The sequence below is a fragment of the Schistosoma mansoni genome (assembly GCF_000237925.1).
Source record: "Schistosoma mansoni, WGS project CABG00000000 data, supercontig 0240, strain Puerto Rico, whole genome shotgun sequence".
NCBI classification, from domain to species: Eukaryota; Metazoa; Platyhelminthes; class Trematoda; order Strigeidida; family Schistosomatidae; genus Schistosoma; species Schistosoma mansoni.
In genome coordinates, this window is record NW_017386104.1 from 34,480 (window position 1) to 61,029 (window position 26,550).

The following is a 26,550-nucleotide window of genomic DNA, read 5'->3' on the forward strand; positions in this document are numbered from 1 at the left end:
GAGATCTGAAACTGTTCAATATGAATCCCATAAAGGGTTGTGGATAAGCACTTTTTTCAAAGTTCTAAAATATGACAAGAAGCTGTCCAATGATAGTGTGAGGAGATAGTTCAGTCTACCAGAACTACGTTAACTTGACATAGTGGTCTGGTTTGGATATCATGATGACACAATCAAACAACATTGGGTGGAAAATATGTTGCTTTAGGTTATTCAATGATGAAAAGGTCGGTGGGAAAGGATTTTCACAAAGGAAGGAAGGGGTTATAAAAAGTTAGCCTTATATATATATATATATATATACCAGCGTGTACCAATAAGTGCCAAATTTGTCGAGCCACCGTCTACCCAGAGGTGCAATGTTTGTTGGTGTAAGAGCAGGTTGAAAGAAAGCCAAAGTCGACCAAGCCAAAATGCAGGATCAGTACATGAAGCCATTGACAGTTGAACTGAGTTATATTGGTAGATACAGACTATTAGTTTGGGGTTCGCATGATAACAGCAACCAGCAGTTGGAAACGTTGAATGGCATGGCCTAAAACTGTTCGCAACAGCGCAGATACTATTTAATCTTCAGCTTTCCTTCAATATCGAATTCCAGTATTCCCTCATAAATACCTGGCCACTTTGTCTTTTAATACCATGTTCCTAAGGCATAACCTTTTATTTTATCCTTGCTACTACATTATTTTAGCTAATTCTTTTTTAATCCTGTCTTATCGTGCTAATCTGGTAAGACAACTTGGCCCAACTCACATCTATGGTAGACTGTATGTTGGTGACGTCTATGTCTGTCTGAAATACAATAAGTCATCAATCTTCCTATAAATATTTTCAATTGAACGGATATGCTTAACATAATGAATTTTCTGAAGATGATAACACTTACACGACGACCTTCATCGGTATAACATAATTGACCATCAATTTTGTATACGTCGGCTGGGCACCATTGACTACGACCATCACAATATTCCGGTAAATCACAAGTACCAGATTCATTACGACAGATAGTTCCAGAAGGTTTTAATTTGCAATAAAAAGATGCCGATTGATTTACATTTTCCAGGGAATCTTTCTTAATAATATCACAACATGGACCACCAGCGCACTGGGAATTACCACGTAATCGACAACGTACTGGATCACAACAGGCTTGCCACTTTTTTGGACATGAAGTTCTACAATGTAGTTTGTTTTTAGAAAAATTTAAGAAGAGTGATGCAAATTGATGTAAAATGACAAAATTAATTTTACAACTTTATGCATATATAAGAAATAATGCATGTGGGCTAAAATAAATTCACTATATCTGGGGTACCAATGCATTTCATCCTGCTGTAGTGAACAGAACACGACTGGGGACAATCGAATGTATTTAAGCAAACATTACAGACTATCTCCGTAAATTATATGGATATAAGTAGACCACACCACACTGCGGTTTTTTAGTGCATACGGATATATACGTTTCTTATACTGGAACCCAACCTGGTAGTGAGTATTGAAACTAAGAATGAATAGGAAGCTCTAAATGACGACGGAATCTATTTTACATACTCACTATTATATAAATATATACAGCAGACGTAAACGTGGAAGTATTATATTTGCATCTTTATGTTTAGAATCAGACGTTATATGATATGGATATGAGTTAGTCGCAGGACTATTCACCCTTTAAGCAGAGATGGATAGTGGCTAGTAGTGGAATCCAGGACGCGCGTTTCGTCCTATTTGGGACTTGTCAGCTGGATGTACCTGCATCTCAGAGTTGATGTTCACTCTGGGACTCGAACCCAGTACCCTCGCTTCAAACACCATCGCGTTATCCACTCGGCCACTGAGTCCTGAATTGAGGCTATATCGAGGCAATACGCACAGTATGCACATATGCCAATTAGAGACTGACCAATTGCAGTCCTAACGCATCGATGGGAAGATTCAAACAAGCAATACTTAATGAATTTATTCACCCTTTGTTTACTTTTCATATGACTGACTGATGAACTTTAGATTATCACAATTTCTTAAAGTTAAACAATTAAGATTTAATGGTTGAAATCTATTTTTAACTTCAATTATTATATTATACTTATACTAACAAATTTATTGGTTTTTAAAAAAAAATGTCATTTACCGTGATAAATAACATCACAGATTTTATTTTACCAGAGGATTTTTAAAAATTTACAGATTTCATCAGATAATCTATGCCCCCAAATGCCCTGGTACGGCCGAGAGTGGGGACAGTCCGCTCTCCCTGTCGAAATGCTCTCACATGGCCATGCGAATATATAGCCTCTGTCAGGGAAGTCCTACTCACTGCCTTCTCACACCACGGGTGTTGTTTACGAAATTAAGAGGACGAAAAGCGAATGTCAAACGCCTTAACCGGGTTGGTGGACACGGAAAGTCCATCTAGGGGAGTTGGAAAACCCTGGTTCCAAACCAATGGTGCACATGGGATCCAGTATCCTGAAGGAACAAATGGCGTATGAATCAATCGTTTGTCACCGGCTACCATGGGACTGCATCTCCTTACGATGCTCTGCTGCTTCGTGAATCAGATCCTTACGTCAAAGGCTCCGGGTGTGGCCCCCTAAGAAAACCACCTCCTTCGGTTTGGGCACCCGAGCAGTATCACAGCCCTCACACAAATCAAATGAGATCTATGTGGCGCATATATATATATATATATATATATATCTGGTTCCTCTTTGTACCAGTATTTATGTGTTCAAATAAATAAATAAATAAAGACACTTATAAATTTGATTTCACTGAAGAAAATCGAAATAACTAGTTCTTATGCAGCAACTATAGTACAAATTGAAAAATTGCTAAAGACGATTGATAGTGAACTTTAGTGGTATACGTAAGTCACGAAGGGTTATTAACAGGACTTAATCAAAATAATTGTCGTGATTATTTTTATGACATGATTCAGTAAACCAAAAAGTGAGTAGGAGTGAAGCAAACCCACGTGTTTAGAAAACTAGCGTCTGGTTTGGATAAGACTATGGAAGTCCCAAAAGAGATCTACTTTTAAAAAAACACAATATTTCCTTAATTATTTTAATTTAAGTTATACAATGGTGATATTAAAAAAAAACAAGTGTTCACTGTTGAATGCAGAAAGTAATGGTGGTTGTATTAAAATCAATTTCGTTTAATATTTAAAATTAACGATTGGTTTCACTGACAAATAGATAGCATGACGATGCGACCTCTTCTGAGACCCTCCTATTAGCAGACTGTTTATTGGATAACTTAGAAAACTCTATCAATTCCTAACTATTATTCAAATGTCATACGTAGGTAAGGCTTTAAATCTTTATTTTACATTGAATAGTTCAATGGTATTAATTTCATTTTCCAAAATGATCTTGATTCGAATCGACTATAAACATTAACATTTGATTGATAGATAGACAGAGCTACCGACAAAATAGACCGATATAAAACCGTATTCACTAAGCGAATGTCCAAACTCTTGTGCACTGATAAATCTTTATTGTTTTGTTTTATTCTTATCGCTTTAATAGGAAATTAACTTCCTATTATTGCCGATATAGAAGTCGATTAATTTTCAAAATTGGTTGGGTGAGTCATTCTGTTGCCGGCAAATCCACAAACAAAACCAATATATAATAAAAAGAATGTCGATAGTACATTGATAACATACAAGTCAAAACGATTAAGCATCTGATTAGGATTAACGATAAATTTTCATTCTCCATCTGTTTTCCTGTATAGTGTTTATCTTACATATACAACAGAATATGCATACACAAGGATAACCACTGGGACGATGTTTACATTGTGTCGAAACAAATAATACAACTAATATCATCACGACCAACTATCCAAATCTGGAGAAAATTACAAAGTATTCTGATAACTGTATATTCGGTATGTGGCTACTAATGGGATCTGGAACATGTGTTCCATCCCATTTTGCACCCTTCGGTTTGATGTAATAATATTCTCAATGAGATTCGATAGTATTCCTTATCACTCCCATTTAACATGCGTTATCTAATAAGTTGTTGAATGAGTTCAACATCTTGAAATTCTAATCAATAGTATGTATTGTAAGCACAAAGTTAGTGAGTCGTCACAACGTTGCAACCTTTAAATTATTAAGATACTTGAATATGTGATAGATATTTTCAATAACACCTAGCACATGTAAGAAATTTAACACTGGTATGATTCTTTCTATAAAAGGGATTAATTCTATTAAAAGCAGAGGAATGTAGGAAATTGGGCTAATGTGAAATTGTTGGGGAGTAGGCAATGACGACTGTAAATAAGAATTAAGTAAAATTGAAGCAAAACTAATTCAAATAAGTGAGTTAAATTATAACTAATATTTTCTGTCCCAAATTTTGCTCTCCACTATCGATTGTTTTCTATCTGTCTATCCTTTTTCATTTCTTTTCTTGCATATGCATTATCCCCATCATAGGTTAGGACTCCGGTTTCAACCGTTTATCAACCAAGTTAGTGGTCTCAAAGATAATGCTCAATTATGACTATCAGACAGATAGATAGGTAGACAGACAACCAAGAAGAAAAGCGTATCGATCTCAAGAAGTCACATGTTTTATTACATTGCAGACTAGCAGCGCTGACGTCTTGGTAAAGAAACATTTCAAGCTGCTATGGTGATGGTTCATAGAAAAGTAATTTCGCCAATGGCTTCTCATATAATTTGTATTGTGCATAAAAAACTTAAAAATCATTAAATATCACAAATTTACATCTATTCTTAGTTAATCTTTTTCGTTCAGCTCTGATATTGATGGAAAATTAATATTAGTTGTGTTAAAAAATGTGAATGCAGATAACTACAAGGATTATATATGGTGACTATTCTGCGAATGATAGACGTCATTAAAAGACCAAATAACTGATCGTTGGATAAATCAAGTATATTGAGTTGTTGGTTGAAATTTGTTTCATACACGCCAGTTATTCCATTTTCCCATTGGATTACTCATTGGTGTATGATTTTTGTCAGGGTATGTAAATACATAATCCAACAATAAAATCTAATGAAGTCCACTCTAAACAATAACCGCTGCATTCTTTTAAAGTTATGATCAATAAAATTAATAGAGCTACTATTTTGATTTCTTTAATTTAAATTATTTTTCTGTCCAATTAAGAGTGATGATGTTTTAGCTAATGAATACACAGATATGCATGTTTCTACTTGTTCACCGATTCAAACAATTTATATAAACAACAGGGAAACAGATCAAACTATTGAATCATTCAAAGTATACTAAAGTTGAAAACAATTCACTTCTTCGGGTTTCTTATTTATTTGTTGTTGGATGGTTTGAAATGTTAGACACATAGTGGCATGTGTAAAGGAATTTTATTCCTTCTAGTTATTCATCAGTAAAGTGTAACGTTGAAACAGATAAAATTACTGGTTAACTTGAAAAGATTTGGTGTGAATATCCAACTAACCACTCAATATCCAGTGCATAGTATAAAAAACAAAACTGAAAAGTATTTTTTTGATATCAGAGGAATTACAGATGTAGAATAATTATGAATATTACCGCTATTTAAAATCCATTTATAATTCACTGCACATTAGTAACTTTGTTGAAAATGAAGAATCCCGAAAATCAATGAAAACACGTGGGTAAGGAGGTAAATAAGTTTACGACCAACGAAGATCATGTTAAATCGTGAATTACACGAAGTTTAAAAAGTGTAGAATATTGGACTCGAAATTAAAGATTGAGTTCTATCATACCAGTCCCAGCTTCGATATAATATGAAATGGAAGATCTATGCTTATGGTAACTTTCGAAATGGGATGAAGGAAGTATATGATGTTTTCAGATTTTTAAAGGTTTGGTCAAACAGTTTCCAGTCTATTATGAAACAACGTCTTTCAAACTATTCAAACAAACAAACACAGCGTTTATTGTAAGTTTGAGTACAAATGCATGCAATCATTGTACAATTACAAAACACTGTATTACTCCATTTGTACATTAAGTAATATTTTACTGAAAAAGAAAAGTGTTAAGATCTCAATTGAATAGTGTTATCACAATTGAATAGCATTGTTAACTAATACTGCTATATTTGCATCCACTAAAGTGAGCAATGTTGAAGTTGGTTAATGAGGATGTGAATCTTCATCAACCAAGTTGAATAGAACATCTGATATGTTTGTCTAACTACCGTTTACCATGACTCATAATGTTTGATGGTGTAGGAGTCGGTCTAAAGAAAGTTAGGGGAGGCCATATCAAGACGTGGCATCACTCCATAAAGTCAGTGATGACTTAACTGAATCATGTTGGTAAGTAAAAAAAACTACCTTGGTTGGAGCGTGCGCAAAGTTATGTAACGCTTTTTCGAATAGTCGACCATCGAGCGCAGGTGAATCTCTTTTAGAATTTTAACTCGCTGTGCTGATTTTCTGTAACGAATTGAACACGTGAATATATGTGCCAGATTTTACGTTTATTAAGACTGACTGATGTATCTGCATCAAATGACAATGTAGATAATTTTTTACGAAATGAAAATAACAATAATATAAAAAAAGACCTGGTTTAACTTACTGTGTACCACAATCACATTCTTCACCAGGATCCAACACTCCATTTCCACATAATCCATTTGAATATTTCTCAACAGATAAGACAGAATGATGTTGTCTTATAGTTAATACACGACTAACTGGAATTCGTTTCGCTTCACTTTGCCAATCATAAATATGTACAACGCTTGGGGTACTATTATTATTATTGTTATTCTTTCTATGTGTAGACGTTTTAGAGTTTGGTACGAAAGAATTAACTGTTACAGTCCCACTAGCAGGCAAATCATGTAAACAAACACCCATTCCATGTTTTAATAGACCTGGTAAATCTCTTTTAGAACATGGTGACCATTTCATAACTGTTGTGCCAAATCTTTAAAGTGAGAAGCGAAAAAGACATACAATAATGACTATGAGGATGAATGTTGAATCATATCATAAATTAGAGAGATATAAATTTATTTTTACGCAATCCAGTCTGATGGGATAAAAGGTAAACAATAGATTCAATGTACCATCAAACAAATCTTTTCTTAACGTAATGAAAAATCACTTTTTATCCAAAAGGAACATATGAAGTAATTTAGAAACAGTCTAAAATTGAATATGAATAAGATGACTCTGCGAAAAGACGAACGTGGACCAATAAATTTGTTCATTAAATGTATAGTTTGATAGAGAACAATGAATGAGAAGTTAAAAAATATAGTGTAATAACCAAAGAATAACAAGATACTTTAGGGTAAGGACAAAATAAAGCTTCTGTATAGCAGCTTACTCTGCCTTAGTTTACAACTGGGAAACATGGGCTTAGTAAGCAGAGAATATGTTGAGGTTACTAGTATTTGATCATTGATGTCTTTGAAGCATTGGTATGGTAAAAGTGGATTAACTGAGAGATTCACACATGTTTGAACGTAATGTTCTAGGTAAAGATGGTGAGTTGGTTGTTGAGACTGTGCATTGTCGTCGGCGGAGTTAGATGTAATATCCGTAACTTATAACTGATCACTGTCTACCTCGACGTCTAGTGCTGATTTTTGTAGGGGTACATGTAAAGAATCAAGAAGGCAGTTTAACTGGGAAGTGGAATCAATCCATGAAGTCAGTGACCATTAATCTGAGCTGTAATGGCAGATAAACATTACATTGTTGGGGACAGCGTGATTAGTCGTAGTAAACTTTGAATGAAAGGACTTAAAATCGGGCACATTGACATAGATAACTTTATTCGACATTTCCACTTAGGTTTTAATTTTGGACAGGTTCTAGATAACTTGTAGATATTAATCGGTAAACCTAAATCTAGATGATTATCAACTACTAGCAGCCTGTTACATACATAAACATAAGTATTACAAATAGGATTTATGAAATCGAATTCAATCACAAGTCAACATAAACATGTATTGGTAGGGTTTTAGCAAAACTACAACAATCCAATAAAAATTACGAAGACTGGATATGTGACAATATTTAAATGACATTTTCTGAAAAAATCGATTATTGTAGTAACATTAGTAAAATACAATTTAAAACAAGAGGTTGTGTAATTTCATAAATGTGAACAAAAGTTGATGATAGATAAGCATGGAATAGGTTATGACATAACGGGATGAAAAGTCAAAATTACTTTACATTAATTCCGTTTTAATTCAATGTGTTGATTAATAAGTGTAGTATTTGTTTCTGTTTTCCAGTGTGATATTTTATTCTGTAGCATGACATGTAGCTTATGATTTGTTATAACTGTATTTTTCATATATGTGATTTTATCCTAATTAATAATCAAAAAATGGGCGTACAAATCAATATATAGATGGATGTATTTTCGACTAGGGTCGTCGTCGTGTTTCAGGGTTAGCAAAGCTTCATCTGTACCAGTCTCTACGTTCTTGCTCTCGAGTCGTGGGAATAGAGGTGATTCCTCGTTTTACAAGTATAAGTAATAAGTGACTCCGACATAATAATCAGTGACGACCAGATATAACAAGTAGCGTTCAATCAGAAAACGTATCAGGTAAAATATTCATTCATTTGTCTGTGAAATCATTTATTTAAATCCCATGATCTTTTGCCTCTGTTATAATCAGTTTTTTTCAGAAAATTCAAACGTATAAGATATTCAATTGTGATATCTTACATAACTTAGTATGAATTTCTATAATTCAAGCTTAAGTATATAAATTCATGATTAAATCAGTCGGAAATTAGTTTTAGAAGTATAGGGTTCTGCAAATTGTTGAGTTTCGATGAAATAATGAGCCAATCAATGTTCGATTCGCGAACGAAAACAAAACATATCTAGGTTTACCAAAAGTCTAAGGAACGACCGTGAGCAGTGGTGGGCAACGAAAGCAAAAGGGATGGAAAAGGTAGTGGCTGTAGATAACGCTAGACAACTCTTCAGACTAATAAAAGAAACCAGAATTAAGAAGTCAAGTAAAAGCGAGACGATCTCGGAAAAAGATGAGACTCTCATCTCCTCTCAGCCCAAACGTTTAGAACGATGGGTGGAACACTTTAAGGAGCAGTTTAACTGGCCTTCAGCTACTGCACAACTACCCACTATTCCCAAAAAACCTGAATGGAACATTGAAGTAGGTCCCCCGACCCTACTTGAAGTTCAAAAGGCTATAAGTAATCTGAAACGAGGAAGAGCAGCTGGTCCAGATGGATTGGCTTCAGAGATGTTTAAGTATGAAGGTCCAGTTTTAGCGATTAGGTTGACTAACATTTCAGCTAAAATCTAGGAGTAATGTCATGTGACTGGTTGTCCCGACATATAAGAAGGGGTCAAAATCATCCTGTGATAACCATGGAGAGATTAGTTTGACTAATATAGCATCTAAAATACTAGCCTCAATAATTATCGGGCGCCTAACTAAGACTCGTGAACTACAAACACGAGAAAATCAGGCTGGCTTCAGACCTGGTCGTCGCTGTATCGACCACATATTCACTATTCGTCAGGTTTTAGAACACAGGCATACTTATCGATGCCAGACAATGATAGTTTTTCTTAATTTAAAAGCAGCATTTGACTCTGTAGACCGAGAGGGAGTGAAGTAGTCGAAAACGTCGACAACTCCACTTATCTTGGAAGTCTGATCAGCCCTAATGGGTGGTGTCTGACCAAATCTCAACACAGATTCAAAAAGCTCGTTTGGCATTTGCCAACTTGCGTCACCTATGGCGAGAATATGGTTATTATGACTAAAGAGCATCGTAATAGGTAAACAATTACAAACAACCCTTATTTAGGCACTCATACTTAGACATCATACGTGGACAAGCTAATAGTGAATTCGGAAAACACACATATGCATAAATAAGCGCCTATAAGAAATTGCTTTCTTTATCTCTAAAGAAAATAAGAAGGGACGATATTTTTGTGATGATATAAAAGCCTAAGATATACTAAGTTGTCTGATAAGACAATTATTCATTCAAATAACCGAATAAGTTATGTACATTAAGGAGGAAAACAAACAACAAAGGCAACAAACATGTCTGCGATCTTGACAAGAAATAGCAAATCTGAAAACAAAACACGTTATTAAGAAAAGTTGACAGTTTATAATTCTGTCAAAATACTGGTTTTTATTTTCTCGAAATTAACTTATCACTGAAAAAAAATCAACAAAAAGTCTTCTGAGACAATAATATGAAACACAATGACAATGATCAGCATAATGTTGACAATTTGAATTGTTGACTTGGAGATCTTTCAAGTAGCAAGGTTGTGTAATTTCCTATTGTTGATATTAAGGACTTCAATTAACCAATCTTTACGTTGTCAAATGGGCTATCCGAGAACCCAGTACTATTGCTTTCATCTATCACACGTTATCGGTTAAGCTGCTGAGCTCAGATAGTCACTAACTGTTTTGCATATTAAAAACGAGATATTACGCATTCTTACATATAAATTCATACCCGACGAACAAGTTAGTGGACTTAGTAGCCTAGTGGATAACGCGTTGATGTTTGCAGCGGTAAGCAATGGTTTCAAATTACAATATGAACATTGACGCTGACGAAAAGACATTGGCACGATGAGACTAAAATAACAAAATTGATCGAAATAATGTAGTGGCAATGATAAAATGAGATAAGCCTTGAGAATATGACTTGAAAAGACATAGCGAAAGGTATGAAATATGGGACACTGGAATTCGAAATGGAAAGATAAGGAGTGAATAGTATCTGTTCCATCACTAGCGTTTTTTTGAGCCATATTAGGCAAAGTTTTCAACAACGTACAACAGTTATCAAGCGGATAGTGACGATACGATGCAAGTACCTTTGACGAGCCTCAACGAAGACGTAAAGCCCTACCAAGATTCCGTTGCCAGATCAAATCAAGGTTATGTAAAATCTTCTCCTTGGATTTCAAATATAATTTATTTATTCATCAAAAGCAGACGAATATAATTCACTGAGTAGTACTTACTCTACACCAGTAGCCATAATACAACCTTGACATTCACATTCTTCAGTGTCATGTCTTAAACCGAAATTATGTCCAAGTTCATGTGCGATAGTACGAGCTGTTTCGATAATATCAAATGTTGGTGATACCTAAATAAATATATACAACAACAAAGAAAAAAAGTAGATGAAATATCCATATTTTTATTTCCACATAAATATTGTATTTATTTGTTTTTGACCATAATCAAAACAATAGTCCTATTTTTGTTTGGCAAACTTTTTTCTTCTAATGACAACATATTATTATGATGGAACTTTCAAAGTTCTAATAGGAAGCTGTAAACTGTGAAGAAATTAAAACTCCATAACTAAGTGGGACAGTAGTTAATTGACTATGAAATCAGTTAGTTAACTCTTGTTTAAAAGTATTGACATGGTTGAGAGACTGAAGGGTTCTGGGTAAAATCTCAAACAAGATTGTGAGCTGAACTAAACTAGGCTAAAACGGCTTCATGATTTTTATGGTGAGAACATTATCTTTATGTTGTATAAAATCTCCTTGAAAAGGTTAAATGATAAATGAAGACAATCTAAGTGATTTAGATATGTTTATATTATGGTGTAAGTGGTTTATAGAGATTTCGAAATTTTGCGGTCTACATCATGAATTGACATTCTTCAGCGAACAGTTGAAAATCAAGCTCTTCAGTGGGATTTTAGAAACGCATTGCTGAAGAATCTTATACTAAGACGAAACAACTTTTCAATAGTTCTTTACTTTCAAGGGTTATCTAACTATGGTCATTTCATTTGATTGAAATCAAAAAATGTCCATATACATACATATAAACATTAGAGACCATATGATGAGAATGAGTCACTGAAAGAAGGCCGAAAACATAGAATACCCTAGTTATAAGGATTAGTGAACTTGTTAATCAATTGAATGTATCACGATAGGACATCATGTCTAATAACAACACCAAAAAGCAGTATATTACATGGATCAGTCAGCAAATATGACTAATATGATAACAAACTAATGAACCGAAAATTCAGTGAATTATTGAGTTAATTAATTATTAATTAAATAATTATTAAAAGAAATAATGTCTAAGAATGAAACATTTTGTTCAAAATTACTCTACTATATCCAACACAACGCGAATAGATACACATGGTCATGTGATTAGCTTTTCCACGTGTTCGTGAGCCTTGTTCTTTTGTACCTCTATGTCGTCAGGTCATTTTTTTTGTTTGCATAAAGAAAAGAAAAAAAACAAGAAAAGCTTTTTTAGGGAAAAATGTGAATCTACGATAAAGTTTAGACAAATAAGTTGACTCGTATTTATATTATTAAATTGTAAAGAGATATAACAACAACAGGCTTATCTACCTAAATCTATATTACATTGAATTAAAATTAATTTTGCAAGAGTTAGTCAATCATATATGACACATTAGTTTGGGCGGTTTCTAATTATTCAATAGATAAAACTTTCCTCATACGTTGAAGTTATGCAAATTGGTTTTAGTCATCATCGTTTAAGCATTTAATTACTGTTGTACTACACAGCAATAAACACGACGAATGTATTTACTGTAAGAAGTTACAAAGTATTTATATGCAGCCTTCAACCTTCCATTTGCACCATTCAGTGTGTTCTGTTATGTGAAGTGTCTTCTCGTTTGGTCTTCAAGTGTTCTGCTAACGCCATGCTTTGGAAGCATTGAAACTTTTCACTCTATCTGACAATTATAACAACTTCGACGTTCCGACCAGCTACACACTACTTACAAACAGTCTTGTGAGTAGCGTCCACTACACTATTATCATAATAGGATTTAGTATTAGTAGTAATAATAATGGTAATAGTAATTGACAATAATTTTATTAATATCTTACTGACACATCCACTTCCGCAAACTTTATCCACTCTTATTTAGGCTGAATAAAACAAGCATAAACATGTGTTTATCTATTTCAATAATCAATAAACAAATGTATTTTAAGTATCAATAAGGTCAAATGATTATTTGTTTAAACAGTAATATGTGGTGTTAATTAGATTGAATATTGATTTTAATCATTCACTAAAAAAGAACTGGTTAGTTGAGATGAATTTGTATTATTTAAAAAAAGGAGGGTTTGATGACTGACATTGTTGTATCCGATGAAGATTAAATTATGGATAACTTCTGGGAACTATTTATGGACTGTTATTATATTATATTATTATATTATTATATTTCCCTTGCTATAAGTTTTCATTTAGCCTACTGGCTACTACTATACGATTCACCATTCTTAAGTGATTCCCATCCAATCAGGTACAGTCACTTACACTTAGCCACATTTGGCTTGATTATTATTATTATTATTATTATTTATTTGATGGTGTGATGCAGTCTGATCTGCTTTTATATTTACTTCGTATAATTGAAATATAAGATTCACACAGCGGAGTCTGTTATCTGTGTTCTAAACTGAGAGAACTGGGCTAGGCAAGAAGTTACTAATACAGAGGATTAATAAAGATTCAGAGTTGACGCAAGGCTGCTAGTGCTGATTGACGTGTCATTGGTTTAGCACAAGGACAAGGTCATATAAATCGGTATTCTGAATGGAGGTTAGAGTGTGATCGACGTTTAACTACTGTAATGTCAGTTTGAAACACGAGTCACTACAGTGCAGGAAATCGGAAGTACTATTAGAATTCACAAAATAGTATGTCAAAGTTTATATGTTATTCTAGACAACATTTACAGATTAAACAAGTTGAATAGAAGTATTTTTACGGGAATTTATAATTAACAACAATAATAATAATCATAATGTATTGCAGTATATGTTGTTTAGTCTGTCTTGCAATAAAATAGTTCATTTCAGATAGATATGTGCAAATATGATTGGATTTTTAGAAATAAATGCTAAAATTTCGAAGAATAATAATAACAAACTACTGAGATGATTCATCTGTACAGATAAAACTTTAATGAATAAAAATATTCACATATAAATTGGTTGATAAAAGTATGCATACATGTGATGAAACATTAAATACTATTTAGATATTAGAATTAATCATATCACTATAGTAACTACTATTTATCAATACATTAGAATGAACTATGGAAAACTATAAGCAAAGATGGATGATAGTTAGTGGTGTGATCCAGGATGCGCGTTTCATTCTAATTAGGAACTGTCAACTGGATGTACCTGCATCTTAAAGTTGATGTTCACTCTGGGACTCGAACCCAGTACCGTCCGCTTCAAACGGCATCGCGTTATCCCCTTAGCTACTGAGTCCTAACAGCCACTTGTTTGTGCGATGGGGATGCAGGTACATCCAGTCGACGAGTCCCAAGTAGGACGAAACGCGCGTCTTGGATTCCACTTCTAACCATCATCCACCTTTGTTTATAATGCTTGTGACTTAAGATAATATCGAGGCCATCCGCACAGGATGCATTTATGCCGATGAGAAACTGGTCATTTGCAGTCCTAAACGACAATGAGAAGAAACAAGCAAACAATATCAAATGTGCAAAACTGGTTTTCAATGACTAGCAGATATGAACAAGGAATTTTTAGCTTAGAGAAGTATTTCTCGTTCAGATTTATTTAATACTACTAATAAAAAACGATGTTACAGATCCAGGTGAATACATGAGCTACAGGTAATTCGAGAGATAGTTGTAACTAGTGGTTGGAGATTTTTGAGTGAGATGACTGAGAATCTATCCCAATGACGTAGATGCATGAATTCGTTGATTACTTTTAGATTTTGAGCTATGAAATCATTTTATATTTGTTTTATGAAACAAATTTACTCTTCTTTCTAGCACTATATTGTAAACACTTAGTCTTTTCCACTACTAGTGATATTATAACTATAATGGGCGAGAACACAGGTGGGGACAACCAATGTATTTTAATACAAAATTACAGAGTATCCCGATAGAATATAAGAACGATACATGAAATACTTCATTTGCGAATATTCTATCAACTGTTCTTTACATCCTGCATGATTCTTCCAATTCACGATTCCTTTCTAATTCCGTTTGTTTTCTTCAATTCGATTTTCTTAGCTTTTTGCTGCCGTGCGTTTCACTTCCGATTGGTGCTACATCCTACTTATGTCTGTCGACATAAACAACATACACTACATAACTACTTCCACTAGTCTAGAATTAGTCATGATAATTTCATCCGGTTATGATGACAAAGTGATGGGAACTTGAACTAACGTACATATATATGTGTCAGGTTCTATATCGCCCATTGATTGGTTGACTGACTAACTTATATTTTACATAAATATCTAATAATCATTGCATTGTTCACCATATGAAACAATAACAAAAAAAACACTAGATGTTAGAATACTAACTTACAATAGAGCATGCAAACAATCATGACGTACATTAGCATGCATTCGTTTAAATTGAGCTAATGCAGTGAGTAGATGATGTTCTTCAACTTTTAAACTAACACGATCCTGTTCCCAAATTTCTAAACGAACAATAACTATTACAATGTTGAATGGAGCAAACAACTAGAACCGAGAAAAACAGGCAAGAAATTATTTGAAGAAAAGAAAATAATTAACGATACGATATGCGTGTACAAGCATTAAAAACAATTGGACAATTAATCGGATAAGTCTTACAAAGTCGATCACAAATTAAACATAGGTTTATATACACGGTCTTAAGTCTCATACTTGGTTTGAGGTTAATTGAGATACTCTGCTTAGAGGTAAATAAAGGGGGGAGTATAAATATAAGACTTATCATTAAATTACTGCTTATCATTTAAATTATTAGATCACTGCCCGAATGCTTTTTTCGAGCAAGGACTACTTCTTAACATGAACTAAGGTAGGTCATTTAGTAACGTAATATATGTTTATGAAACGTATATTTATTGGATACATGATAGATGTATCATTATACTGTTCAAAGCAATCTACATGCGGTAAGATTCGATGCTATAACTGAGTGGTTCAAAAATGAATAGTTTTAATCATTGGTTTTGTAGTGAACGAAAACAAAGGCGGGGACAACCAACGTATTTTAATACAAAATTACAGAGTATCCCGATAGAATATAAGAACGATACATGAAATACTTCATTTGCGAATATTCTATCAACTGTTCTTTACATCCTGCATGATTCTTCCAATTCACGATTCCTTTCTAATTCCGTTTGTTTTCTTCAATTCGATTTTCTTAGCTTTTTGCTGCCGTGCGTTTCACTTCCGATTGGTGTTACGTGCTACTTATATCAACAGATATAAGTAGCATACACCACAATTTATGTATCATTTAAGTGATATTTGACTGATTTCGTATTCAAGTAATAAACAGCGTAATTAAACAAACTCAGCCGGAAAAACTGAATTATCTATTTAATATTGTAATACTAATATTGATAGGATAAATCCAATAATGACAAAATTATTTATTTGGAATACTCTAAATGAATGAATTGTGATGATGAAGTGATTTCGTTTAATACAATTTGTTCTAGCATTAAAAAAATAAAAACAATCATGCAAAATGTAATTAATGCATCTAGACGATCCAAGCTTTGATTGTCTACTGAGATTGACATGTACCATATGTTTATGGTACGTCTAACCTCAACATTTCTAATCCTGTTGTCATCATACATGAGAAATGCTTTAAACATACTGTTCTAGGATGAAACAATTGTCCAGATCTACCAGATTTCCAGTACTTGTTCATCAAAAGTCAAACCGAAGACTGAAACAATTTTCAGTTTCAAAATGATTTGAACCAAAATGTTAAAAGGTGAAACAAAACACGATACATATTTTGTGGTCAAAAACTGATTATTCAATTAGCTAAACATAACAACTGGTCAACACAGACATTTTTACCCAGAAAAAAAAAGGAATGTAGACAAAAGACATTCTACAATACCTGTAAAATATTAACAGTGAAAATCGTCTGAATTTCTCGTAACAAACTCGAAATCAAGTGAATAAAGAGCCACGTTTTTATTTTAAAGAACAAGTTGTATGAAAAAAATGAGGGAAAAAGTAGATAATATAACATATAAATATCGTTTACAAGAAAAAAACATTATTGTATGATGAAATTAATGAAAAACACTTCAGAGCATTTGTCGAAATGAAATACAGAAATAAATCGATAAGGAACACTCCATAAAATTTCCCTTTTATAGTTTACAGTCTAATTTCAAGTAAAAATTAAATTATACCAATAAGCGTTTTTTCCTTGAAATGTCAACTTACATTGAAGGTGAAGTGATAATTATATATTGTTATTATGTTTTGTTTTATTTCCATAATAAATTGAAATAAACCGAGGATGATATAAAGTTTTTATAAACAAGAATTTTCCTTTATTGATTGAGAAATAAAATGTTAGAACTGTTATGATCGACTTTTTGAAAATGACTGGATAATACATTGTCTTTTTAAAAAAAGAAAACTCAACAATGTGATTCGCATTCAATTTGAATGTCAACTGCAATAAACATTGCCTACATCGATAGAAGGAAAACCTAATGGAACCTTCTTCGACACTATGGTGTACCTGAGACAATCGTCAACATCATTCTGGCCCTTCCATCGCACATACACAAGTAAATATAAATCAAGAAAACCAGTGTAACAGTAGCCTCTGCATCAGTAGGCCTCAACATACACAAGGGACAAAGAAAGAACCTCAAATACAACACGGTGAACACCAATTCAGTTACGCTTGATGGAGAAACTCTGGAAGATGCGGGATCTTTCACGTATCGGGGTAGCATCATCAATGAACAGAGAGGATCGGATGCAGATGTAAAAGCGAGGATTGGCAAAACAAGGGCCGCATTCCTACAGTCGAAGGACATATGGAACTCAAAGCAACTTTCAACCAATATCAAAGTGAGAACCTTCAATACGAACATCAAGACAGTTCTAATGTACAGAGCTGAAACTTAGAGAACTACTACAACCATCAACAAGAAGGTAAAAGTATATATAAACAATTGTCTACGCAAGACACTGAATATTCTTTGACCGGATACCATCTGCAAAAACCTACTGTGGAAGAGAACAAACCGGGATCCAGCTAAAGAGGAAATTAGGAAAAGACGTCGAAAGCGGATAGGACATACATTAAGGAAATCATCAAACTGTATCACGAGGTAAGCCCTAACTTGGAATCTTGAAGGGGAACGTAAAAGTGAAAGGTTAAAGGACATACTGCATCGAGAATTGAAAGCAGACGTCAGAAGGATGAATCCTAACTGGAAAGGGTTGCCCAGGACAGAGTTCGATGGAGAATGCTGATGAGAAGCCTATTCTCCTCCACGTGGGGTAACAGGCGTAAGTAAGTGTTATCAGTAAAATTGAAATGAAATTAACACATTAAGTATTTCACTCGTTCATACAATTGTAGTGGCAATTACACTAAGAAAGATTAAACATTAAAAATATAGTTTGAGAATCAAATGAAACGTAAAGACATGCCTAATGGAATACTGGAAGTCATTAACAAAAGGAAGATTGAAAACACGAAAGCATTTTGATCATTAGTATGACTAATTCTTAGGTTAAGTCACCCAATCTCTCCAACCAATGATCGCAGTTATTGAACAATTTCCCCAGTATTTATTGGCTGTTAATTAAAACTCCAGTAATAATTGTTCCATCAACTTAACTGGACAGTATTACTTAGTGTACAAAAGTAATAAGCAACTAGATAGGAAAACATTGCTAAACATATTCCCTAGCGAATTCTACTATTTATAATGAAAGAATAATTATGAAAAAATACACTGCGATCATTATGACTTCTTGATAATTAAAATTTTATTTCATCAAACTAATAACTGTAACCATTTCACAAATATTAAAAAATTGGCAATGTGTATGTAATCAATGTTAGTTCAGGTATGCTAATTATCACGTAAATATCCTTGTTGAAAGTTCCAGTTATACAATATGAAGCGATTTTGGGAAATGTAATATGAACTACGAAATATGCTATAATTTTTATAATCATCAAACACAAAATTGGTACTTTATTTTTTTTAAAAATAACAGTGAACGAATACAGAAAATTATTATATTCGCAGATAAGCTTTTCAGTCGAGTGTTGTAAATTTTGACAACCATTAGAAAGTGCTTTCAAGAAGAAAAATATTATGATAGATTTTCGGTTGCCCGTGAAATCTAGGATGGTTGAAATTTTTTGAGGATAGACTGAATTAGAATGAAGGTCCTAGTTGTTCAATTTAGCTCGGTATTTATTGACCTTGGTTTCTACATAGAGTCCATCAAAATATTTCTTGAAAAGAGTGAGAAAAAAGATCAACCGAAAGAATGGATTAACGTAGTAATTACCCCATATTACCGTAAAAGAGCTCCGGAACAACTTGGGATCCTAAACCCGACATTAATAAAGGAGCATTTTTCTGAACTTACAATAGATACTCTTAACTCTATGTTCATAGTAGTCAAAGACACAATACTGAGGAAACAGAATTATATCAGTCAAACCAAATACACTAACTTCAGTGCTGTATACTATAGATGAGATTTCGTAACAGTTCAGTCAGTCAGCGACAACGTAGAACCAGGCACATATATGCATCGGTCCAAGTTGACATACCTCATTAGCACAACAAGATCAACACCGGATTCATAGAAGTAGTTAATTTAGTGGTGGTAATATATAAAGAAAGGTTGTATAGAAGGATATAGTATAGGAAGGAAAAAAAGTTATGAAGCAATTTTAATCTCAAGGTTTAAGGGAAGATAAAGAGTGTATACACCTACGCCATTGTGATCGATTCTCAGCCATGTCACCCAGTCTCCAACCATTGATTACGATAGTCACGCGGACCCCAACCAGGTAGTCTGCATCTACCAACATGGCTAAGACTAGAAGTTAGTGACTTCAAACACTGGTGCCATGTTTTGGTTTGGCCGCCCCTAACTTTCTTCCAACCATCCCCTACACTAGTCAACATAGCGCGTCGTGGTAATCGGTGTTCAGGCATACGTAACACATGGCCCAACCATCTCAGTCGATGAAGATTCATGACCTCATCAACTGATTTACCATTATTCCCTAATACCCTGCTGCTAACCTCACTATTACTTACCCGGTTATCCCAGCAGATGTGAGCAATATTTCTAAGGCATCTGTGATCATATACTAGTAACCTACTAGTATCTTTTACTCTTAATGGCCATGTTTCGCAGCCGTAAAGTAGAACAGAGCGAACTGCTGCGCAGTATACTCGTCCCTTAATTGATAGACGGATATCTCGTCTTCGCCATAGGTGACGTAAGTTGGCAAAAGCCAAACGAGCTTTTTGAATCCGTGCTGAGATTTCGTCAGACACTAACCCATTAGGGCTGATCAGACTTCCAAGTTAAGTGAAGTTGTCCACGCGTTCGACTACTTCACTCCCTATCCTTAGTTCAGGTGTTGACGCAGGCCAGTCCTGGAGTAACAATTTACATTTGGATGGGGAGAAACGCATCACAAACATCCTGGCATTATTACTGAGTTCCAACAGAAGACTCTGCATTTTGTCAGCGTCTTCACCAAACAGGACTATGTCATCTGCGTATTCTAAGTCGCTTAGTGGTCCCCCTGGTAGGAGATCAATTCCTGAAAATTCAGCCGACGAGTGTTATTTCCAGCAACAGGTCTATAATGAAGTTAAACAAAAATGGGGATAGTGGACAGCCTTGACGGACACCACTTGAGGTTGTAAAATCATATGACAGTTCGCCATAAGCTCTCACTCAACTGGTAGTGTTCGAGTAAAGAGCCTTCACAAGGTTTATGTACTTCTCAGGTACACCTTTCAATGACAGACACTGCCACAGAACCTCTCGGTCTACAGAATCAAATGCTGCTTTTAAGTCAAGAAAAACTATCATTGTCGGACGCCGATAAGCATGTCTGTGCCCTAAAACTTGACGAATGGTGAATATGTGGTCGATACAGCCACGACCAGGTCTGAAGTCAGCCTGATTTCCTCGTGTTTGTAGTTCACGAGTCTTAGTTAGGCGCCCGATAATTATTGAGGCTAGTATTTTAGATACTATGTTAGTCAGACTAATCCCTCTATGGTTATCACAGGATGATTTTGACCCCTTCTTATATATTGGGACAATCAGAGATTGTGACCAGTCAGATGGGATTACGTCCGTCTCCCAGATTTTAGCCAGAATATTAGTCAACCTAATCGCTAAAATTGGACCACCATATTTAAAGACCTCTGGAGCCAATCCATCTGGACCAGCTGCTCTTCCTCGTTTCAGATTACTTATAGCCTTTTGAACTTCAAGTAGGGTCGGGGGACCTACTTCAATGTTCCATTCAGGTTTTTTGGGAATAGTGGGTAGTTGTGCAGTAGCTGAAGGCCAGTTAAACTGCTCCTTAAAGTGTTCCACCCATCGTTCTAAACGTTTGGGTTGAGAGCAGATAGGGGTTTCGTCTTCTTCGGAGATTGTCTCACTTACACTTGACTTCTTAATTCCGGTTTCTTTTATTAGTCTGAATAGTTGCCTGGTGTTGCCTACAGCCACTACCTTTTCCATCCCTTTTGCTTTCGTTGCCCACCACTGCTCACGATCGTTCCTTAGACTTTTAGTTAACCTAGATCTAATTTGTTTACGCTCTTCGTCGTGTTCAGAGCCTGATGGGATGAGTTTACGCGTATCCATCAGTGAAATAGACTTAGAAGAAATCCACTGGTTTTTTGGAGCCCTATGGTTTAAATAACTAATAGATGTTACTGCTGTTTCCACAGCTGTTCGTATGTCTTTCCAAGCAGCATCTGGGTCAGTCTCGTTTACAGAACTGCCTAGATGTGAACTCAGTTGTTTCTGGAATTCGCATTTGACTTTCTCGTCCTCCAGTTCAATCCTAATGCGTCTTCTTAGTGTACTTTTCCTGCGTCCATTGAGGCGCAGACAAATGCGCGCTCGTATTAAAGCGTGATCAGAGTCTAAACAAGCATTCCAATACGAGCGACAATCTTCTATTGAGCCTCTCCAACGATGATTGATGACAATATGGTCTATTTGAGTCCATCGTTGGTTTGGTGAAGGTGGTCGCCATGTTAGACGATGTCTCTCCTTATGCTTAAAATTAGTGTTTGCTAAAAATAAACGATTGTCTGAGCATAGTTGCAACAGACGATCACCATTATCGGTTCGTTGAGCCGGAATACTAAAACACCCACCTAAATGTCTTTCTGTTTGATTTAAGCTGCCTACCTGGGCATTAAAGTCACCCGCTACGACTACTATGTCTGAGCGCTTAGCTTTCTGAAGAAGCTCAGAGAGTTTTCTGTAAAAGTCATCTTTTACTTCATCATGGTTGCAGTCAGTGGGAGCGTAGGCAGGCAACAACGTGTGTCCCTATCCTTCCGAGTTCTTACGGAGCCATTTAGCCGGACAGCACACAGGCGACTGTTAACGGGGATCCATTCTAATAGTGCTTGTTCTGCCCTTGTACTTAGTGCCCCTGTACTAAATGCCATGCCTACACCTGCAAGTCCATGAGAACTAGCCAACGGGTCGCCAGATACACGGAGGGTGTATCTCGTTGGCTGTCCATTTTGGCGAGGTGAGGTCAAGTGAATGACCACACTAGGATCCTGAATGCGTGTTTCGGAGACACAGCATACATCAATGGTACGAGATTCTAGGGTTTTAGCTAAGGAAGCCTGTTGACCGATTTGACTTAGGGTACGTACGTTGAAGGCTCCAATGTGTAGTTTGGAGCGAGGTTTTAGTAGACCTAGGACAGCGTTTCGCGCACTAGAATTGTTGGCCATGGTGACACTTGAGGAGGAAACCGGAAGAGGAAGTTTAGTGTTGAAAGTCAAGGTAGAAGGAATAGTAGGAATTGAAGAAGGAAATTGATTATCAATACAGTGGTCTTGAGTGCTGTTAGAGGTATGAAAGCAGTTATCACTTCCCGGTTGCCCACACTGTGGAAGGGTTCTTCTAGGGGTACCTGAAAAGGAAATTGGGTTAGAAGTGGTCTTAATGATCTGAGAGCGTGACCGCAGTGCCCAAGGGACAACTGCTTGAGGTTGGTCACACACGACCTTTTTGTGGGTAGTTTTTGTGTTAGCTCCGTTCTTCAAAGGACCTTACCGCCGGAGACGGATATCCGTGGGATAAGGCGAGGTGTGCATTCTTAGGGTCGACCTTTTCTAACCCCACCCCTCCTTGTGGGAAGACAGCATCGCTGTCATGCTGGTTGTCTGAAGGAAACACCTTACTGCTGTCACACCTCTGTACAGTGAGCAGAACGACTTCGCCTTCGGACCTTGGGTTTGCTGCTTTTAGTCTCACCGCTCTTCAAACGACCTGCCTGGCATGGTAGGACCTTGAGGAACGATTGTTCCAGCCAGTATAGCTCGATTGACTCATCACGATAGACAAGCCCGACCACCACGTCAAGGTAGCAGCAACGGTCGGGTAACAGTTAACAGTGAGGATTAAAGAGGGAAAGCTATATTCCTAAATTTTTAAGGAACGTGGGAATAAATTGGTTACAGAAATAAATGTTGTCGAAACACGACATATAACTGAACTTGAATGTAACGAAATACTTCAAGACTGTTTTGGTTCTCATGAGTAGAAAAAATGACAACCGAAGCCTGACGCATTTAAGAGGACATAAATATTTTAAATAGACGGGATGGAGTACATTTAGCTACATGGTAGTATCAGTTTATGATGCAATCTTTCCTAGACTCCTATAGACATATATTTTCCATATAACTATATATATACGAATGTACAGCTTAAGTAAATGATTTCGTCGAAAAGAAAATTTTCTTCGCTGAGTTCTCTTTTTCTTATTCAATGACACTATGAGTTATTTTAATTAGTACGTACTTATTGGTGAGTAAATAGAAATGTAATCTAGTACTATTTCTTGATCGCATTTCATGTAGAGAACAACGATGTAAATAAATCCATTTTAGCAAGTTACTAAGTTCGGATGCGTATTGAACAGCCAGCTACTTTAACGTGATGACACATTTATTTATTTGCATTACACGTATTTATATGAAAAGTTTATTATGCGAATATCAGTCAGACTGACCTGTTCTCTTCTAAATAGCGGATACCATAGAAATGCATATTATATAAGCTTAATTTATAAGGTCTAAAATAGTTTGTATAGTCCATTGCTTTCCTCTAAGCATTTATTTGATCAAATGAACCTTTACACTTGTGTAATTGTGTAATTATCGTCAATAATTAACTGATTGATTAATTTTTCCATTCGTCTTATTATGAACTCACTAATATTTTGATAGAAAGCAGTACATCTAAGTGTACACTGTTAACTGATTCACAACTGACTGACTGTTACTAATTTCAAGCTCAAGTGTAAAACTTCCATATAAACGCATTCTTGTATTGGTTGTTTAAATCTTTCTATTGACGTTTGGGGCTGCGATTGATCAGTCGCTTATTGGCGTATGTACATCCTGTGAGGATGGCCTCGATATTGCTGTATGCAGGTGCAACTAGCTGATGAGTCCCAAATAGGACGAAATGAGCGTTTTATATTTCACTGTTAGCTACCATCTCGGCTTATAATTTCATACAAATGGTTAAAGATAATGAAAAACCAATGCTCCGCGCAATTAATGTCTTTTAAAAAATTAGATTATTAATTGCATAAAAGAAAAAACACCGAACATATTCAGTAGTTTTTCTTTACTTCTAACAGTAAATTCCTTTTTAATTTTGATGATCACGCATAATTTGTAGGAGAAATGTATAATATATAAATTATTTGAAAACCTGGTAGCTACTGGTCCTAATTCCGTAAAATAAAGATATACTCAAGATATTTTAATGAGAATTATGAAGCAAGTCAGTAAATGCAAATATTGTGAGAAGTAAACATTTCATAGGGTGACCATTGTATAAAACTCAGTATATTATAGAGTGATTACACAAGAATAAATAGGGCCAGGTAACTCTTCTTTATAAAAGTGTAATAGTGGTACAATACATTGTAAACTTATCAAATTTTATAACATAAACATTGTAATCGATAAACGAAAAATGCGTCTTGAATAATTTTCTCTATAATTAATTCTGACACTAAATAATAATGGTCAACCTGGTACACAACATGCTGATGATTCATTGAAAATAAAAATCGAGAATAACACGTTTACACCGATTGTAATTCAAGGTACTATGTCTACTTATATGACTGAAGTATAATTCCAACTGAGTAGAAAAATTAGATTTTGTGACGTTTCGTTACTCGGTGTAAGGCACTTCTTCAGAAAACAAATAGCCAAATCTAAATTTTATACTCATTGGGATATTACAAATATATTATTTATTCATAACAATCTACCCAATGCTCAATTTATTCGAAATTATCAACTCAAACCTTGGTAATGATACGTATAACTCTAAATGTCTTCTTGATTATTCCCGTAACTACATTGATGGTTTAACTATATAGCTAATAATCACCAAGATATTATTTCATGTGCGTTGCAAATTTATACAGCCGCATTCTTATGATTGATTTTATTAATTGAATAATCAAAATAACACTATCTCAGTTCCACAGGACGTCAATCTTTTCTCCAACACATAAGTAAACAGTGACATATAATGTAAAGTGACCAAACATTGAACCACATGGGTAACATTAGTTTCACTCAATAATGTAGATAATCATCGTTGACGAATTGCAACTAATCTTGGATTATAGGTTAAATTATTCCTCCTGAATACCCTTAAGTGTTTAACATTAAGCACAGTTTTAACAACGTAGAGTCATTTAGATTTTTTTTCATAAGTTCTTCTTATCAAATGAAATCGTTGTAATTACGATCACTTCACAGTTGTGATTAGTGATGTAAACGTTATAATTGGGAATATATAATCAACAGTATGGGGATTTGAACAGATTGTAGTATTATAATAGTTGAATTCCCGAGTCGATCTAAGCTAGACCACAATTGAAAACCTCGAAGCACTGGATAGCCGTTTCGTCCTAGTATGAAACTCCACGAGTCCCGCGTAAGGGATCGTAGATGCGCACTGCTGAGGAGTCCCATATTAAAAAGAAACGGCTTCCAGGTTTTCAATTGCGGTCTAGCTTAGATCGACTGATCAACTATTAAAATATACAGCCAATATTTTTGGATGCTCTAATGCTATGACTATTACTATTAGGTAAAAGAAATGTATCACTGAAATCGGATGGAGTAAAAACATTATGAAATAAATCATCAATGTATTTGACTTGTTTTTTGTCAATTCTAAGTATATTTACATCAACATGATAAAGAAATCGTATTCACCTTATATTTTTTGCGTACACTAAAAAACAACTCCAGTTGTTTTGTCGGGTCATTTGAATAAAAGTACATTATATTTTTAATAGTGTAATATCAGTTGACAAGAAAATCTATATAGTTTTCTCATATAAGTAGTCGCTGT

The 26,550-nt window shown here is 34.9% G+C and overlaps 1 protein-coding gene across 2 annotated transcripts in view; it reads right to left on the reverse strand.

Moving 5' to 3' along the window:
• The window catches only part of Smp_160620.1 (subfamily M12B unassigned peptidase (M12 family)), a gene marked incomplete at both ends in the record, with an annotated part of 64,237 nt that overhangs the window by 22,420 nt on the left and 15,267 nt on the right, over positions 1–26,550 (reverse strand). Inside the window, 4 exons of one of the 2 annotated variants that reach the window (XM_018792608.1) lie at positions 890–1,181; positions 6,606–6,959; positions 11,043–11,170; positions 15,457–15,588. In XM_018792608.1, the coding sequence (XP_018644295.1) occupies positions 890–1,181; positions 6,606–6,959; positions 11,043–11,170; positions 15,457–15,588 (906 nt within the window). Of the gene's footprint in view, positions 1–889; positions 1,182–6,605; positions 6,960–11,042; positions 11,171–12,166; positions 12,224–15,456; positions 15,589–26,550 lie in introns of those variants that run through there. The other variant, XM_018792609.1, reaches the window with a different exon arrangement.